At 57.1% G+C, this 18820-nt stretch overlaps 3 protein-coding genes across 7 annotated transcripts in view; 2 read left to right on the forward strand and 1 right to left on the reverse strand.

Annotated features, from left to right (window-relative positions):
• Positions 1-94: 94 nt before the first annotated feature.
• The window catches only part of NUDT8 (nudix hydrolase 8), a 26200-nt gene continuing 7474 nt past the window's right edge, over positions 95-18820 (forward strand). The window contains exons 1-4 of one of the 4 annotated variants that reach the window (XM_017536984.2): positions 97-659; positions 1269-1401; positions 1903-1980; positions 2047-2342. In XM_017536984.2, the coding sequence (XP_017392473.1) occupies positions 466-659; positions 1269-1401; positions 1903-1980; positions 2047-2334 (693 nt within the window). In that variant the 5' untranslated portion in view covers positions 97-465 and the 3' untranslated portion in view covers positions 2335-2342. Of the gene's footprint in view, positions 660-1268; positions 1402-1902; positions 2343-18820 lie in introns of those variants that run through there. The other 3 variants (XM_037741541.1, XM_037741542.1, XM_037741543.1) reach the window with 3 other exon arrangements.
• LOC108310184 (double C2-like domain-containing protein gamma) lies at positions 2363-9591 on the forward strand. 2 transcript variants are annotated; one of them, XM_037741539.1, is made up of 11 exons: positions 2363-2848; positions 6043-6295; positions 6464-6543; positions 6619-6690; positions 6898-7007; positions 7089-7224; positions 7357-7407; positions 8655-8812; positions 8910-8991; positions 9127-9223; positions 9299-9591. In XM_037741539.1, exons 1-11 carry the CDS (start codon positions 2738-2740, stop codon positions 9406-9408), a joined length of 1260 nt encoding a protein of 419 aa, XP_037597467.1. In that variant the 5' UTR covers positions 2363-2737; the 3' UTR covers positions 9409-9591. The 2 variants fall into 2 exon arrangements, with proteins under 2 accessions (XP_037597467.1, XP_037597468.1); XM_037741540.1 differs by lacking the exon at positions 2363-2848 and adding an exon at positions 4959-5840 and having other exon boundaries at positions 6464-6690.
• On the reverse strand, positions 9708-15615 carry NDUFV1 (NADH:ubiquinone oxidoreductase core subunit V1). The gene is made up of 10 exons (XM_017536985.2): positions 15396-15615; positions 13987-14069; positions 13743-13913; positions 12830-13013; positions 11636-11825; positions 11006-11218; positions 10660-10826; positions 10264-10345; positions 9977-10122; positions 9708-9869 (listed from the first exon to the last, which is right to left on the reverse strand). The coding sequence occupies exons 1-10, from the start codon at positions 15465-15467 to the stop codon at positions 9783-9785; spliced, it is 1395 nt and encodes a 464-aa protein (XP_017392474.1). The 5' UTR covers positions 15468-15615; the 3' UTR covers positions 9708-9782.

Here is an 18820-nt window from a genome sequence, read left to right on the forward strand (position 1 = left end):
GGCCAAGCCTTTCCGGCCACGCCCCCGGAAGCCCCCCCTCGCGCCCCCCAGTCCTTCGGAGCGAAAGCTCCGATCCAGGCCCCGCCCTCTCGCAGTAACTTCCCGGTCCGGCTCCCGCGCAGGCCCCTCCCCGCCGCCCTCCCTCCCATCTAGGGGCTTCAACGCGTCCCACCGAGGCCCCGCCTTCAAACAGGCCCCGCCCCCGGACAGACTTACCCCCCCCATCCACGCCTCCGGACAGGCCCCGCCCACAGGTCACGTCCTGCCGAGGCCCCGCCCACGCCGCCGCAGCTGCTGAGCGCTCCAGGGCTGGACGCTTTGGGTCGGCTCCCCATCCTGCTGCCCAGCGACCCGGGCTGAGCGCGCCCCCTCTGCCCGCCCCGTCCCTTCCCTCGTCCCGCCCCGTCCCTCGGCTGCCCTCGCCCGACCCCGCGCTCTAGGTGTCCGGGCCGCGCAGGACTATACATGCTGCCTGACTGCCTTTCGGCCGAGGGCGAGCTGCGCTGCCGCCGGCTGCTGGCGACTGCCACGGCCCGGCTCCGCGCGCGGCCTGCGTCGGCCGCGGTGCTCGTGCCGCTCTGCTCAGTGCGCGGGGTCCCGGCGCTGCTGTACACTCTGCGGTCCAGCCGCCTGACCGGGAGACACCAGGGCGACGTCAGGTACAGCGGCCGGGAACTCCCCGCCCTTCTGCCAGAGGCCGCCGGAGCCCGGGGTTGGCAGGGACCTCGGGCAGGGCACTTAGTCCCTTCGAGCCTCGGTTTGCGCTTCCGTAAAATGGGTCTGGGGAGAGCCCCTCCGACCACTGGCTGCGGCAAGGGGTCAGCGATCCGCGTCCCTCGCTCCCGCGCACTAAACCTGGCGCCGGCGCCGCTCACGCGCCTCCCAGCGCGCCCGCCTCGGCCCGGGACACCCCTCGGAGCTGTTTTCTGCTAAGGAGAACGCCGCCCCCTGCCGGCGACTACGGAGACGTTTGGGCCCCGCTACGGGGGCCACCATAGGCTGAATTTGGTTATCTGAGCCCCAGGATCTTCTTGCACTTGCTGCAGACCCTCCTATCCTGTGCTGGCCTCTCTCCCTTATCCCCATTGCTCAGGGAGGTAAACTGGTCTCCAGAGGTCGGGCGGCTTGCCTGGGGCCTCCCAGCAAATTAGGGACAGAGGCAGGCGATGCCTCGGTGGGCCACTGGCCCCCGGCCCCCTGCACTGCCGACACCCCGACCTCTCCATGGCCCCAAGAGTCCAAGGACCAGACTCCCTGTGTCTGTTTAGTTTCCCAGGTGGCAAGTGCGACCCAGCTGACCAAGACGTGGTGCACACGGCCCTGCGGGAAACCCAGGAGGAGCTGGGCCTGGCAGTGCCCCAGGAGCACGTGTGGGGCCTGCTGCGGCCTGTGTATGATCGGGTGAGCCACCTGGCTGAGGCCACCCCACCCCACTCATTCTGTGGCTGCCCTGGAGCTGGGCCCCCAGAGACCAGAATGGTCATGGACCCCCTACAGGTGTAGTGTGGAGGGGTGCCCCAAACCTGCCTGGTTATATGCGCCACCACATGCACCCCCTCAGGAAGGGACTGGGGAGGCTCTGGTATCCTGAGTAGAGGAGGGTGATGGGGTGTGCCAGCTCCACCCAGCTTGGTGGATTAGAGTCAGGGAAGCTTTGTGGAGTGGGCAGGGATTGAATCAAGGCTTGAATGCCAAGTGGGAGATTGTCCTAAGCAGAGGGAACGGGTCCAGTGCATTTGAGGGGACCCGAGTCAGTCGACATGGCTGGAGGACACGGGTGGACCCGAACATGACTACCAAAGGCCTGTGCTTGGCAAAGAGGGTCTTCCTCTTACACGCCCCTCGCCAGCCTTCAAACCCAGCTGAAGCCATGCTTCTCTGACTACCTGCCCTCTTCCCCAGCAAAAGGCCACTGTGGTGCCAGTGCTTGCCGGTGTGGGCCCACTGGATCCCCAGAGCCTCAGGCCCAACTCTGAGGAGGTGAGCTGGGGGATGTGGCTGGGTGGTTCCAGTTCTCTGTCTACCGTCTCTGCCTCCTGCCTGCAGGTGGATGAGGTGTTCGCACTGCCACTGGCCCACCTGCTGCAGACGCAGAATCAGGGCTATACCCACTTCTGCCAGGGCGGCCACTTCCGCTACACGCTACCCGTCTTCCTGCATGGACCACACCGGGTCTGGGGCCTCACAGCTATCATCACTGAGTTTGCCCTGCAACTGCTGGCACCTGGTACCTACCAGCCCCGCCTGGCTGGCCCTGGGCAACCCAGGGGCTTTGAGCCCCTGGCTTCATCCCGTCAGGCCAGCTCCACTCCAGGACTGAATAAAGGCCTTTGACAGCTCTAGAGCTCCTGCTTCTGCTGTACTGGGGCCTTGGACCTTGGGCAGACCACTCCAGGCTGCTGGTTGGGGCTCTTCCTTCCAGTTAGGCCATTTCCCACAGCAGTGGACACTTCCTGGGTGCCAAGTACTTGGAGTCAATTCATTTCATCCTCACAACAGCCTGTGAGGTGGGGCCAGCACTGTCTCTGGCTGGTGAGACTGCATTCAGGGAGGACAGACATCTTGCTCAAGGGCCCCCAGACTCCACAGCCCAGTGCTCTTAGGTACTGCACTGCCCATGTCTCAGCCTGCGGCTCCTGTTCTCTCTGCTGTGCTTGGCTGACCCTGTGCTGGGCTCCGTGATCCCAGGGAGGAGTAGGTGCACACATGCTGCTGGGTGTTACTGTGGAGCTCTAACATGCAGAGCCCCTGTGTGTGCCAGTTGCTGTGTGTGCCACAGCTATGGACCAGCCAGATGCTGACCTGCCCTCCAGAGGGGGTGCTCAGTCTGGGGGAGACCTCAGACCAAGTAACACAGATAATCATGTGATTCCACATGACTTAATCACAGATAGTAGTGGAATTATACATCAACTAGGTGGACCAGGTTCTGTAAACGAGTTGAGGGAGTAGGTGATCTGAACTTGCCATGGCGAGCTTCAGGTAGGGCTGGATCCAGGAGCTCAGGGCTCTCCTCTTGCTGTGGTGGCCTCAGCCCTGGGGGGTTGTCTCTAGTGCAGAGTGTGAGAGGTGAGAAGAGGGCAGCAGCATCCATCAACAAAAAACATGGCTGCTCCTTCCCAGCCAGCCTAACCCAGAACTGCTCCTCACTGCTCTGCCTTGAGTCACATGTCCTTCCCTGAGCCTATCACATGGCCAGTTAGGTTTACAATACATTGATTTATAGTCTGGGATGCTTGCCTGGGTAGGAGGGGAAACTCCCTGGACTGAGAAACAGTGGTTCCCAAAGAACAATTGAGGTTCATACCTTATACAAAAATCAACCCGAAATGGGCTATATAACCGGAAGTCAGCTGGACACCATGGCTCATGCCTGTAATCCCAGCACTTCGGGAAGCCAAGCTGGGTCACCGTGACTTCAGGAGTTCAAGACCAGCCTGGGCAACGTAGTGAAACCCCATCTGTACAAAAATACAAAAAAAAAAAATTAGCCAAGCATGGTGGTGCATGCCTGCAGTCCCAGCAACTCAAGAAACTGAGGTGGGAGGATCGCTTAGCCCAGCAGGCAGAAGTTGCAGTGAGCTGAGATTATGCCACTGCACTCCAGCCTGTGTGACAGAGTGAGATCCTGTCGTAAATTAAAAAACAAAACAAAACCCTGGAATGGCTACGCTACTTGGAGGAAACATATGGGAAAGTTCTAGACATTGGTCTGGGCAATGATTCTTGGATAGGACCCCAAAAGCAAAGGCATCAAAAACAAAAATAGACAAATGGTATGGCACCTGACTAAAAAGCGTCTACACAGCAAAAGAAACAAGTAACAAAGTGAAGAGAGAGCCTACAGGCTGGGAGAAAATATTTGCAGATCATACACCTGATAAGGGGCTAACATCCAAAATAAGGAATTCAAGTCAATAACAAGAAACAAATACCCCAATTTAAACACGGGCAAAGGGCCTGAACACACATTTCCCAAAAGAAGACATTAAAAAATGCTCAGCATCACTAATCATGCAGGAAATGCAAGTTAAAATCTCAATGAGACACCCCCTCAGGCCTGTTAGAAAGACTATTACCAAACCACGGGAGGTAAGTGCTCGTGAGAATTCGGAGAGAGGGAAGCCTTATGTGCTGTCGGTGGGAAGGTAACTGGGTGCAGCCATTTTGGAAAATTGGCAGTCCCTTAGAACACTAAAAATAGAACGACCATGTGATCCAGCAACCCCACTTCTGGGTAGTATCCAGGGGAGTTGAAATCAGCATGCTGAAGAGGTGTCTGCATCCATGTTCACTGCAGTGCCATTCACAATGGCTAAGACGGCAGCAACCCAACCGCCCAGCATCAGACGGGTGGATGGGTAGATGGTCTGTCTACACTGTCCAGCCTTAACAAAGATGGACATTCTGCCATTTGTGACAACACAGATGAACCCAGAGGACGATATGCTAAGTGAAATAAGCGAGGCACAGAAAGACAATTACCAGATGGTCTCATTTTTATGTGGAATCTGAAAAAGTTGAACTAGAAGTAGTGAGAATGGTGGTTATGAGGGGCTGGAGAGGGGAGACATTACTCTTAGAGTACAAAATTCCAGTCAGGAAGAGTAAGCGAAGGTCCTACCTGCACAACATGGCAAACATCCCTAATGATAACGCCTTGTGTATTTCACAGTCGCTTTAAAAGTACATTTTAAGTGTTATTTTATTTTGAGACGGAGTCTCGCTCTGTCGCCCAGGCTAGAGTGCATTGGGGCAATCTCGGTTCACTGCAACCTCCACCTCCTGGGTTCAAGCAATTCTCCCGCCTCAGCCTCCCAAGTAGCTGGGATTACAGGTGTGCACCACCACACCCAGCTAATTTTTTGAATTTTTAGTAGAGACGGGGTTTCACCATGTTAGCTAGGATGGTCTCGAACTCCTGACCTCGTAATCCACCAGCCTCAGCCTCCCAAAGTGCTGGGATTACAGGCGTGAGCCACCATGCCTGGCCAAGTGTTTTTTTGTTTTGTTTTGTTTTTATTTTTTTTAGACTGACTGAATCTTTTTACAATGCATATTGTAGAAATCACATTTCTACACATATCTCATCAGAACAGATTGTACCCCATAAGTATCTACGGTTATGTGGATTAAACATTTAAAGAGTAACTGGGGAGAAGAGAGGAGAGGGAATGCTGGATGGTTAAAACCAGCCAAGATCCCCTGCAGGGGTTGACCCAGAAAGCAAAGGCAGGAGTGGCCAGGTCAAAGGCTGGGAGGGTGGCCCAGTTTGGGAGGGGAGCAGGCCCTCACTGTGAGATGCCAGGGGACACTCCTTGGTGAGGTGAAAAGGGGCCGTGCCTCACCAAAGGGTTCAGATTTTATTCCAAGCAAGGGTGGAGGCGGGATGATCTGGTTCATGTTTCAGAGTGTAAACTGGCCACCACCGCGGGGCTGGATCACAGGGGCCCCTTCCTGTGCCTCCCCTCCTCTCCTCTCCAGACCTCCCTCCCCTCCCACCTTCCCATGTGCCCCTTCCCCTCCTCCCCACGTGCTCCCTCCTTCCCACAAACTCCTTATCACCCCCACAGCCCTCTGTCACCTCCGGCCCTCCAGCCTCCTCACCTGGGTGCAGGGCCACATGATGGTGGTAAAAATAACTCCCTTTGACGAAGTGTGAAGGGGACAGAGGAAGGAGGGAAGCTAGGCCTCAGCGCTAGGAAGGAGCTCTGGGTGGGTTCTGAGCTCTGGGTCACACTTGCTCACTGGGGACACGGCAGTCACGGGCTCTGCCCCCAAAAGCGCACACCCAGCGCCAGCAGCAGTGACCCACACCGGGTGAAGTAGCTCCAAGAGCGGTAAGGACTGGGAGCTGGATGACTTCCCGCACACTGGGTCCCCTCCAAAGTCCGCCACGACCCTCCAGGCTGGGGACTCCCCTGGCCTCTCCCCCAACCCTGCGTCTGTCCTCAGGTCCCCATCTCTGAGGCCACGTGTGTTCTCCTCAGCCCCAGTCCTCAGGCATTTCTCTGAGTCCCTGCGCCTCCAAACCCCATCCAGGCCCCCATGGCGGGCACTGCGGCAGAAGGTGGGCAGCCTCGCCGGGTGAGCATGCAGGAGCACATGGCCATCGACGTGAGCCCGGGCCCCATCCGGCCCATCCACCTCATCTCCCACTACTTCCCCCACTTCTACCCTTTTGCGGAGCCCGTCCTGCACCCTTCGGACCCTCGTTCCACAGCGGTGTCTGCCATTCGCTCTACACTCCAGCCACAGCCCGACCCAGAGCCAGAGGGAGACTCAGACGACAGCAGTGAGTAGGGGTGGGAGGAGGGGGACACCCTGAGTTCAGCCCAGTCAGGCTGGGGATTGGGGTGTCACTGGCATCTGGCCATGGAAGGGCAAGGCAGGAGGCATGTGCCATGGGCAGAGGCAGATTGAGCTGAGGTAGGAGGTGACCCTGCCTGCCACCTGCCCTTAGCTGCCCTGGGCATCCTGGAGTTCACACTTCTTTTTGATGCGGACAACAGTGCCCTGCACTGCACAGCTCATCGTGCCAAGGTGAGGATGGGAGTGGGCATCCCTGGGACACAGGCTGGGCCACGGGCCTGTCTCATACCCATTGTCTGTTCCCAGGGCCTCAAGCCATTGGCCTCAGGCTCCATGGACACCTATGTCAAAGCCAATCTGCTGCCAGGGGCCAGCAAGGTGAGGGCAGGCCCCAGACCCCCACTGCTGCCCTCTGACTGAAGGTCCAGCCTGGGGCACCCATCTGGCTCTGCTTGGCTCCTGCCCCCAAGGCCTGGTCCCAGTTGCTGGGATGTGCAAATAGGGGGTCCTATCAGGGAGGCAGGGTTGGGGGTTGGAGGACAGTCTTGGCCCTAAGAGGCCCTGACCCTCCTGCTTGGGCCCTAGGCTGGCCAGCTTCGGACACGCACCGTTCAGGCCACGAAAGTACCTGTCTGGAAGGAGACACTCACCTATCACGGCTTCACCCGCCAGGATGCTGCACAAAAGACCCTTAGGTGAGGATCCAGCATGGGCCACCTGGGGTGGGGCAGAGGGATGGGGCTGTCCTGGCCAGTTCTGACCTGGGCGGCCACCAGGCTATGTGTGTGTGAGGACCCATGGTTGCGGCGACGGCGGCGGTCACCCCCCCTGGGGGACCTGCGGGTACCCCTGAGGAAGCTGGTGCCCAACCAAGCCAGGAGCTTCAACATCTGTCTGGAGAAGTGGAGGCTGGTGAGTGGGGCTGGAGCACAGGGCGGGGCTGCAGGGGCCAGGAACGTTGTGATGGGGGATCTGGAGGGGAGGAGCAGGGAGGGGGACCTGGGCAGCATCTGGCCAGGATGACCGGGCTCTCTGCCCTTTCAGACCAAGAGGCCCAAGAGCCTGGACACAGCCCATGGCATGTCCCTCTATCAGGTGGGTAGGACAGCTGGGCTGAGCAGGGATGAGGGCGCAGGCCTGGGGTGGCAGGGGAATAGTGGCTTGGAGGAACCTGAGGTCAGCTCTCACAGGCCCTGTGAGCCCTCATTGCCCCAGGGGACACCCAGGCCCCCAGTGGCAAAGTGAGGGTGAATCCCTTGCCAGGGCGGCCCAGAGGAGCTATGGGGCACTGGGACAAGCAGAGACCTCAGGGGCACAGTTGGGCAGAGAGACCCAGGCAAACTTGAGGCTGAAATTTGTGGCATTTGTCCATGGCCTGAGATGGGAGGCTGGGTGAGGTGGAAAAGAGGACAGATAGCTGGGGCTCCCTGGCTAGGGTCTGGCCCTGGGGGCAATGTGGGGGTCACTCCTGGGGCAGGCTGTCCTAGACAGGCCCTTGTCTGGAGGCAGTGAGGGTGACTGCAGGGCTTTCTTTGACATCACTGGAGTCGAAAGACCTGGCCAGACCTCCTATGGCTTGGTAGGGGAGGGGCTGCTGGGAGGCTGAGAACAGGGCCCCCTACCAGCTCCTCTCCAAAGTGCTGGGCACCTGCCCCCTGGTGGAACCACAAGTTGCTGTAGCTGTTGATTAGCTAAGCCCAAGTGGCTGAGGCCCACCAAGGTGGCCCGAACGGGCCACTTCACCTAGCACCAGCCCCACCTCCACCCCACATCCCAAGCACAAGAGTGCCCGGAGCATGGTGGGTGCTCACTGAGCACTCCTGAGTTCCCGAGAGCCGCCTGTGAGCAAGGTGGGGGGGCTCTCTGCAAAGGGAAACCCACCCCCTAGTGAGAGCAGTGCGTCTTCCCCAGGCTTCCTCCCTGAGCCTGTTCAGAAGCACCAGGGCTCAGAGTGTGGCAAAGGACACTCAGCTCTGGGAATTGGGAATTGAAGAGATCTGCTTCTCCTTGGGAGGTGGACATCCTCCCAGAGCTGCGGGCCTGCAGGGGTGGCTATGGCACCGGATAGGAGGCCACTTAGGGAGCTACTGGCAAGTCAGCCAGTTCCCTTCCCCTCCATGACAGACATGCTGAGCTCACTGGTCACATGGTCAGCAAGGCCCTGGAGGGTACAGATGACCCATGTGCCAATTCCAGAGCGCTGGGCGAGTGGCTGCATTGGGCAATGAAGTCATTGGCTCCTGATTTCTTTGGGGCCAGGTTGAGCTTCCCGTCCAGAGTGCAGAGGCTAAAGGGGGTGGGCTCTGAGCTGGATGGTGGCTGACCTCAGCCTACACCTGCAGGAGGAGGTGGAGACAGAGGTGGCCAGGGAGGAACGTGGGCGCGTCCTGCTGTCGCTGTGCTACAGCTCTCAGCGGGGCGGCCTGCTGGTGGGTGTGCTGCGCTGTGCCCACCTAGCCCCCATGGATGCCAACGGTTACTCGGACCCCTTCGTGCACCTGTGAGTGTGAACGGGGTGGGCAGGCGGGAGGTAAGGGTGAGGCCGTGGCTCCTCACCTCTCCAGGGCCACACCTAACCCACCAATCCTCCCGATCAGTTTCCTGCATCCAAATACAGGGAAGAAATCTAAATTCAAGACCAGTGTTTGCAGGAAGACCCTGAACCCAGAGTTCAATGAGGTAATCACATGCCAGGCAGGTTCCAGCCAACCCTGGCCTTAACATGCTGACCCACTCCCCTGCCGGGGCCTGATTCTTAAGCCGTTCGAGAGCCGAGGCCACCTCCCTCCTACCTCTCTGCCCTTCTCCCTGCAGGAATTCTTCTACTCAGGCCCACGGGAAGAGCTGGCCCAGAAGACGCTGCTGGTGTCTGTGTGGGACTATGACCTGGGCACAGCTGACGACTTCATTGGTGAGTGGGAATGTGAGGCGCTGGGGTGGGGGCCTGGTAGGCTCCTGGAAGTTTCTGACCCATCCCCCATGGCAGGCGGTGTGCAGCTGGGCAGTCATGCCAGTGGGGAGTGCCTGCGCCACAGCGACCACCGCCTGGAGCTGTGGCACCTGCTGGACAGCAGGCCTGTCCAGCTCAGCGACTAGCCCATGAGCCCTGCCTACCGCCCTCCACTACGGCTGCCTGAAACATCCCCACAAAAATGGTGGAGCCTGGTGCTGCCTCGCCCACCATGCCCAACCTCCAGTCAGAGGGTGTTTCCTCTCTCCCCGCTTTCACATTCACCCCACTCTAATCATGGAGCCGAAATAAACATCTCCTTCAAGCCAGACGAGAGCCTGTCCTTTCTCTGGCCATGAGCCAGACTGGGCCCTGTTCTCCCCTCCCACCCTTGAAGAGCCTGTGCTGGGTAACGGGTAAGAGCACAGTCACAGCAGCTGCAGCAGAGGGTGGGCAGCACTCGCTTTATTGTCCAGCATTCCAGACGGACAGACGCAGGACAGCAGGCCAGGGTGGCAGGCTAACAGACAGTCTGCTGGGCCTGGTGCTGTTGGGCAAACCGCTGCATCCGCTCCTCAAGCTCCGGCCGAAAGTGACGGATCAGACCCTGGGGTCGGTGGAGGGAGACAGTGAAACAAGAGTCCAAAAATCCCACAACACCCTGGGCCCCTGGTGCCACCCACCCTCCGTGCTGTGCAGAAGGGCAGTGAGTACCTGCACAGGCCAGGCGGCCCCGTCACCCAGAGCGCAGATGGTGTGGCCTTCGATCTGCTTGCTAATCTCCCACAGGGAGTCGATCTCGGCTGGCTGGGCATTGCCCCTCACAAAACGAGCCATCACCTTGTTCATCCAGTCCACACCTGCAACCACAGCCACAAGAGAGGGCCTGATGGTCTCCCTAGCCAGGATGTGGGGCGGCACTTGAGGGGTGAGGGCCACATGGTGGGGTGGAGGTTAAGTGAGGCCACGGCAAGCAAACCCCCAACCTGCCCGATGCTCACCCTCGCGGCATGGGGTGCACTGGCCACAGCTCTCGTGCTTATAGAACTCAATGAGGCGGGCGATGGCTTTCACGATGTCCGTCTGGGTGATGAGGGGCAATCAGCAGGCACCCAGGGCCAGACAGAAGCCTGGGCCTCAGCCCCCTAGCAGCAGCCCCTCCCCCAGTTCAAGCAGCTCTTCCCAGCCCACCCAGCATCTGGCCTCCTCCAGCCTCCCTGGCCCCCTGTGCTGCCCAGACTCCGGGGCATTCTCCCCAGAGCAGCCTTCTTCCCTCCTCTCCCACCTTGCTTCTATCTCAGCCTACAGCAACTGAGGCCTGAGTGCTAGCAAGAGGGTTTTCCGGGAGGCCCAGGGAGGGCATATGGCAAGGACCAGGCTGGTGTGTGAGCCCTTACCGAGCGGTCCATGACGATCACCGCGGCTGTGCCCAGGCCTGTCTGTGCTTGCACCAGTGCGTCGAAGTCCATCAGCACAGTCTCACACACAGACTTGGGGATCAGTGGGGTAGACGAGCCACCAGGGATCACAGCAAGGAGGTTGTCCCAGCCACCAGTGACACCCCCTGGGGCCCCAAGTCAGTCCCCAAAGGGATACGGGGTCAGTGCTGGAGCTGGCACACCTGCCTAGTCCTGAGCCCAGTCCCTTCGTCAGCCCCGTCTCCTGAGCCCTCCCGCCCAGGCCCTCTTCCTGGACACCCGCGCTCCCCTGCCCCCCACACGCCTCACTGGCCCCAGGCCTTACCAGCATGCTTCTCAATCAGCTCCTTCAGGGGCACCGACATCTCCTCCTCCACAGTGCAAGGGTGGTTGACGTGGCCAGAGATGTTGAATAGTTTGGTGCCTGAGTTGCGCTCTCTGCCAAAGCCAGCAAACCAGGTACCCCCACGGCGGCAGATGGTGGGGGACACTGCCACCGTCTCCACGTTGGCCACAGTTGTGGGGCAGCCAAACACTCCTTCGGGGAAATGGGAAGAGAACTGGTGGCTGCTGGGGGTGATGCAGATTTCCTAGCAGGGAGGTGTGTCCCAGGGTCCTGCTCCCACGGCAGAGCCCCTGCTCTAATATCTCCTTATCATTCTTATCCCTGCTGGACCCCACGCTCCAGAGGTGCCGCACTGCCTCGCTCACCACCACGCCCTTAGCCCCAGAACAGGCACTGTGGAGGTGGGGCCACAGAGCAGCACAGACAGTGCCGAGGCAGGAGGGACTGCAGGCGGCCCTGGGGGAGCCTGTGTGTTGTGGTCAGCCTACTCTCTACCTGGCCCCAGTCCGGAAAGCACTCAGGAATCCCTAAAGAACCACCCACGGGGAGCCTAGCCACATCCTGGGTGTCACAGGACACAGTGTGACCCAGGATCATGCCGGGCCTTACCCACGTCTGCGGGGAAGGGGGGCTTCAGGCGGGGCTTGCCCTGCTTGCCCTCGATGGACTCGATGAGTGCTGTCTCCTCTCCACAAATGTAGGCCCCTGCCCCGCGCACCACAAACACGTCAAAATCATAGCCAGAGCCACAGGCATTCTTGCCAATCAGACCTGCCTCATAGGCCTCTCGGATGGCCACCTGCAGGACAAAGGTGTGAGTTCCCCAGCCCACCCCAGCCCAGTAGTCAGCCTATAACTTCAGGAGTCATGAAGCCCTTGAAGGCCTCCCATGGTGAGGCTCCTAATGCTCCTGCTATGAATAGTAAAACAAAATGAAAAACTTGACTGATCTGAAACAGACATGCAAAGAACACATAAGTAAGCTGCTTTGATGCCAAGAAAATAAAAGCAAAGTAGATATTATCAGGTCTCCTAACTACCCCAGTTTGTAAGGAAAAATAAGTCTTTATAAAATTAAAAATAAAAATGTAGGCCAGGTGCGGTGGCTCACTCCTATAATCCCAGCACTTTGGGAGTCCAAGGCAGGTGGATCGCCTAAGGTCTGGAGTGAAACCAGCCTGGCCAACATTGGTGAAACCCCATCTCTACTAAAAATGCAAAATTAGCTGGGCGTGGTGGCAAGCACCTATAATTCCAGCTACACAGGAAGCTGAGGCAAGGAATCACTTGAACCAGGGAGGCGGACGTTGCAGTAAACTGAGATCACGCCATTGCATTCCAGCCTGGGCAACAGAGTGAGACTGTCTCAAAAAAAAAAAAAAAAAAAAAAGTAATTGCCTATACCCTTATTGTCTTAACCTATTATATTTTTCTACATTTCCTACAGATATATTATTCATGGTTCCAAGCAATGAACGTAATGTATTTTCTCCAAATAGCAATTGTTTATATTCATAATTATTCAGCTCTCTTCCTAAACACATAGTTCCATTTAGTTTCTTTCTTCTTGCTACTGTACTTGTTATTTTAATAAATACTGTATTTTTGAAGCAAAAAAAAAAATTTTTTTTATACCAGCAGCATTAGGAGCCCTGGAAGAAGGCTTTGGGAGCCAAGTCCCATTTGGGATGCATGCAGTTCAACCTTTGAGAGACCAGGTGCTAACACCCAAGAACAACTGTGCCAGGTGAGGGGCGTGAGTGTACACTGAGCACCTTATCTGTCCACGTCTCTCCTGCTCACCTGCAGATTGGAGGCCTCATTGTAGAACTCCCCTCGGATATAGATATAGGCAGCGCGGGCGCCCATGGCCCGGCCCCCCACCAGGCAGCCTTCCACCAGCTTGTGAGGATCATGGCGCATTATCTCCCGGTCTTTGCAGGTGCCCGGCTCCCCCTCATCTGCGTTCACCACCAGATATTTGGGCCTGCAGGGTCCACAGGTCAGACAGGATACGGGGCCACCAGCACTGAGTCTTCAACTCCATGCCACCCCACTCCACCCAGGGAGGCCTCAAAGATGTCTCCTCTGACAGCCAATCCTTTGGTGCCCTCCCAACATGTCCCAGGGCTCTGCTTGCTCCCCACCAATGACAGGGAGCTCACTGCCTATTCCCTCTTTGGGCAGCTACAACCACAAGAAAGGTCTTCATTCAGCTCATTCAAAAATCTCTCCTTGTGTCTGCCCCTGAGAGCCAGATTCTGCTCTTGGTGACAAAGAGCATTCCTCAAGCTCCACCACCAAAACCAAAAGGAGGTAAGGCAGGTGACGTTTATCATTTGCTTTGTGTGCCAACCAGCGTATAGGCCAAAAGCTGTAGGAACATTATCTCTTTAATTTTTGAATGATATTACTGTGCTATTTACAAAAAGGAACCTAAGGTTCACAAAGGCTGGGAAATTGCCCAAAGCTCTATGTTTAGGAGGCAGAACTAGGATTTGAACTAAGTCTGCCTGAGTCAATATCATGCGTGGATTCTGCTGCATAAGTCTCCCCTGTGGAAGTCCAGAGTAAGTCCCATCCACATAAGGCCTGGGGAACATATGCCTATCTCGTTCATACTATGTCTCTGAGGAAAGAGCCCAAAGGCCCAGGGAAGCCTCAGCCACCTACAAGGTCTCTCCCACAACCACATCTGCGCCACCTTAACCCACACCTGCCATCTGAGGGCTTATTCATGAAGCTCCACTTGAGGCCCGTGGGAAAGCCAGCACCTCCACGGCCCCGCAAACCCGATGTCTTGATCTCGCCCAGGATCCAGTCAGGCCCCTTCAACAGGATCTCCTTTGTCTTGTACCAGTCACCTCGACTCAGGGCACCTTTCAGCCTGGACAGAGCAGGGAAGGCAGTGAAGGGGACGCCTTGCTCTGGGACCCAGCAGGCTAAGGGCACTGTCTCACCTCCAGTCATGACGGCCATATAGGTTCGTGAATATCCGGTCTTCATCCTTCAGCGAGCCAAATGAGGTTTTCTTGGGTGCTGTCTGGGGAGACAGAGGGTCAGGAGGCCCAGCAGCGCTCTGGGGCCATGAGCGCTCTGGGGCCATGAGCAGACTCTTGGGTCCCCCTATTTAGCAGGAGATGGGCTAGGGACAGGGAAGCATCTATAGCATCGCAGCTACCACTGCCACTTAGTAAGCGTTTTTTTTTTTTTTTTTTTTTTGAGACGGATTCTTGCTCTGCCGCCCAGGCTGAAGTGCACTGCTGAGATCTCAGCTCATGCAACCTCTGCCTCCCGGGTTCAAGTGATTCTTACACCTCAGCCTCTGGATAGCTGGGGTTACAGGCACTTGCCACCAGGCCTGGATAATTTTGCATTTTTAGTAGAGATGGGGTTTCACCATATTGGCCAGGATGGTCTCGAACTCCTGACCTCAAGTGATCTGCTTACCTCAGCCTCCCAAAGTGCTGGGATTCCAGGCATGAGCCACTGCGCCCAGCCATTAGTAGGCATTTTGTTTAGCAGGTACTGCACAGAAGCATTTTACATCCAAAATCCCATTTCAACCTCAAAACAACTCTGACAGGAATGATTTCCTCTATTTCACAGAGGAGAAAACTGAGGCTCAGAGCAAAAGGAACTTATGGAAGACCTCACAGTCAAAAGCAACAGGTGGAATTTGAGCCCAGGTCTGCCGGTGGCCAAGGCCCACACCTGCATCACAGCACCACACTGCCCTGAAAGCCGACTGTGGTGCCACGGCCCTTTGCTTGCTTGGCTCCCCTCCTGGACCGAAGCTTGGTGAGGCCAGGGGCCTTTGTGTTCCCAACTCGGCTGAAGAGGCAAAATGTGTTTACTGATGGGAAAGAAATGCCTCCCTAGGGCACACAGGTGATGGAGGGGCTCACTTGGGGTGAAAATGAGCCCCACGACACAGGGGAGAGCGCCCCAGCTGAGGGCGACGGGATTCCCACCCCTTTAAAAGCACTTTTCAGCCACTGCAGGGCGCAGAGCAGTGGACGGGAAATCAGAAAGTACGCATCCCTAAATGGGGCAATGACCCCTTCACGCCCTACAAGGCTGTAGCAAGGAGGGAATGCAAGACTAGGGCGCTTCATAACCTGCAGAACTTACGCCCGGCGGAGGACTGTGAAACAAGGGAAGTCAGCGAGCCGGAGGGCCGAGGGAGTCGGCCCCCCGTTGGGACCCATTCCCCTACTTCAACTAGGTAGGAGAGGGAGCCTTCCTACCTGGCCTGGGGAGAAGGGTTCTCCAGAGGCCACTATAGACCCCAGGGACTGCTCGTGCATAGGCGCGGCCGCGAGACCCGGCCCCGAAAACCCCTGGCCCCAGCCAGGCCGGGCCTCACCGTGTCGCCGCTGAAACGCACAGATACCCGAGCGGGGAGCGACCCGCCGAGCAGCCGCCGTGCCGCCAGCATCGCGGGGGGCCAGCTGGGTCACCTCACGCTGTCACCTTCACAGAATAGATGCTCAGAAACCTGCGCGACAGAGACGCTAGGGGGCGCACAGGAAAGACGTCACGCGCTCGACGCCAGCGCCGCGCACCGGCTTCGCCGCGCCCCTTCCTCTCCGCCCGCGGCCCCGCCTCCTTGGGGGAGGGCTCCGAGGCCAGTGCCTGCTTGGCGCTGGGGCTTCTGGGAGATGTGGTCCCCCCGGCCTGGGTCCCGCCTTCCTCCCTCCGCGACGCGGGCATTTAGCAGCGGCTGTCCCCACCGCTCTTTCGCTCCCTCCTCAGCCGGTTCCACTTTGTGGACTACGCCCGCCGGCTCCCAGCCTTTCATGCCACAAGTAAACAAACCTCGCATGTCGCCTTCTTCTGGGTGTTCCGCTTTCTACAGGTTCGGCGTTTAGTGTGCACCTGCCGTATGCATCAGTGTGTCGTAGGAGGAGGGAAAGGTCAGGCAGGTCACAGCCTGATCCTCATGACTACGTTGCAATTATTCTGTCCAAGTCCGAGCCCTGCCGGACTGTGGCCTTCCCCACTCCGGGCGTCCGTGTGCTCGGGGAAGGATTGTTGATTCCAAGGCAGGCGGGGGGAAGGGGTTGTTCGCGGGGTTCTTCCCAGAGGACCTCTCACGGAGTCCTAGGCTGGGGTGAGGCAGAGAGGATGGAGATGGTCCGTGCATGACACGTCCTCTTGCTGGCGCCACTGAGTTCTCTCAGCCTTTGTCAGGAGAGTCCAGGACTTTGTGCTTCTGCTCCAAATCCTGGCATGTCCCTGCTGCCTTTGGAATCAGCCACTGGTCCAGGATTCAAGGGTTCCGCGACCCCGTCCTTCACCATGGCCATCACGCCCAGGCCACTGCTGCGAATCCCACCCCCATCCCCCCAGACCCCGTTAGGGCTTTAGGGCGTTTGTGTAGCTGCCCCTCCCCCTTGGTTTTCCCTGACCTGAGGAGGTCCCTCTGTCCTTTGCCTTCCCAGGAGGTCTTGGAAGCCTGATGAACTCGTCTTTTTCAGTTTCCTGGTACCCTTTGCTGTGGTCTCATGATAAGAGTGACCTTTTTGGCCTGCCCTCTCCAGCTCTTTTCCAGTCTTCATGAGGAGGAACGATCTCTGTTCTCTTGCGCTGTAATCTTCCTTTTAAATCTCTCTAAAATGTGCTATTTACAAAACTCCTTTGCCCCTATTTTCTCACATACCCCACGAGAACGCTGCATGGGGTTCGCTCTATTTTGTCCATGAAAAAACTTATGCTCAGGGGGATTTCATCCGTTGTCTGTGGGCATGAAGCTGCTGAGTGGTGGAGCTGGACTGGAATCTAGGCCCTTGTTCACTCCCACAGTACCCCGCACACAGCAAACCCACAGAACAACTGACATGCATGTGACAGTCACTGTGGACGTCAGTGACATTCCCAAGAGAGGCATCAAGAGCATCTCTGCCCTGTCTGAGGTTTCCCAGACAGGTAGGGTAGCATCAGGCCCAGAGCCCAAGAGTCCTGGCTGCCAGCCCCAGGCCCCCTCTCTTGGGCAGGGAAAGAGGTTGCCGAGGCAAAGCTGTGGATTACACAGCTAATCCAGGCTCAGACCTGAGTCCTCAGATCCCTCCCTTTGGATCAGAACAAGGGGGGCAGGTCAGAGCCAGGGGGTGGATTCCTTCCTCATCTCTTTCTAACTGACAAAGGAATACAGGATAAGGGAGAGGCAGTTGGAGATGATGGGGACAGGAGATGCTGGGCATGAGGGGGATGGGAAAGGAAGAGTGAAGGGCAGGATCCCCTGTTCCTTCAGTCCAGGCTCTGGGCTAAGCACTTGCTCCGTGTTACCTCCTTAATCCTCCAAAACCCCAGGCTCAGGAATGATGAGCCCTGTTTTCAGAAGCAGAGTATCAGCAATGCTGAGTGGCCTGCCCAGGATGACATAACTGCCAGAACTTGGCCTGAGATCTTCTAATGACAAATCCCCCACTGGTCCCCACCCACTAGAGCACCCGCTTGCCAGGCTCCTCAAGTGAAGAAGGTGATACACTCCAGTGTCATCTCCAGAGCCTCCTCTGCAGCGTCCCAGGTGCTGGCCCTCACCACCTCAGCACTCATCCCTTCCTGTGTCACTCCGTGTATCTTCCTCCCCCACCAGCCTCCAGGCCATAAGCCAGGCAGTATCAAGGGCAGCCCCCTGTCCCACCAGCCCCAGATCTACTGTGTCTATCTGGTCAACTTTCCTGTCCAAACATTCCCTGCACAGTGACAGGTGGCTGTGGCCCTGCCATCTCTCACCTTAAATTAACAATGTGTCCTGGGGGTTCCCCCACTCTCACATCTTGGCTCTTCCCCACTTCTCTGCAAACACGGAACAGTGGGATTATTATAAACCTCAGACCCATTTTGTCCCTTTCCTGCCTAAGAGTTTCTGTGGTTCCTCACTGCCCTTGGAACAAAGCTCAAGGCTCTTTGTCCTGGCATTCAAGGTCCTTTGTGGCTGCCACCTGTCAGCCTCCCCAGTTCCAGCTCCTATGGTTTTGCCCATACAAGCTGGGTCTGTGCCAGAGGATCTGTCTTCCTCTCGACTTGGCCCTACTCCTCCTAAGAGCCCTTTGCACGTCACCTCCCCCAGGAAGCTTTCTGCAACCACCCTACGACCGTCCCTATACACTTTATAAAATCAATTAAGGAAGAAGTAAGGGGGAAAGATGAAAATAAACCAAGCCTGCAGCACATTCAGCATTTATCCTAAGGTCAGCCGCTCTCTGACCCACTTCCTCATGGCCACTGTGTGCCTATTGTCCTAGAGTCACAAAGACCCTAGATGATAGCGCCCCTTAACTGCTGTATAAGTAACAATTTGAACATGAAATGTTAAATTTTCCTTTTGAAATATTCCTTCAGGTCCTGCACGCTGATAAAACCACTGACTCAGCTGGTCCCCATGAGGAGCTGGCTCACCAAAGAATGCAGTTTCCAATCCCAATGATTTCATGTCCCTTGCTCCAAGAATCAACAGTCCCAAATTTTGAGCCCCGTGCCCTCCACAATTTCCTTAAAAAACCCAGCCCAAAGGGAGATGGATTTGAAGTTCTCCTCCCATCTCCAAACTTGGTGCCCTGCAATCATTAAACTCTTTCTCTGCTGCAAACCCTGCTGTCTCAGTGTAATTGGTCTGTTACTGCATACATACGGGCATACAAACCTGTTGGTCCTACAACAACCCCATACAACTATTTCGAGCACATATTGTCAGGCCCAGTGTGAGTAAGGCATGATCAGATCTTCTCCAACCCCCAGCACAGAGCTTCTCAAGGGAAGGACTTACTTTTTTTTTTTTTTTTTTTT

This window comes from Cebus imitator, unplaced genomic scaffold (assembly GCF_001604975.1).
Source record: "Cebus imitator isolate Cc_AM_T3 unplaced genomic scaffold, Cebus_imitator-1.0 Scaffold102, whole genome shotgun sequence".
NCBI lineage: Eukaryota > Metazoa > Chordata > Mammalia > Primates > Cebidae > Cebus > Cebus imitator.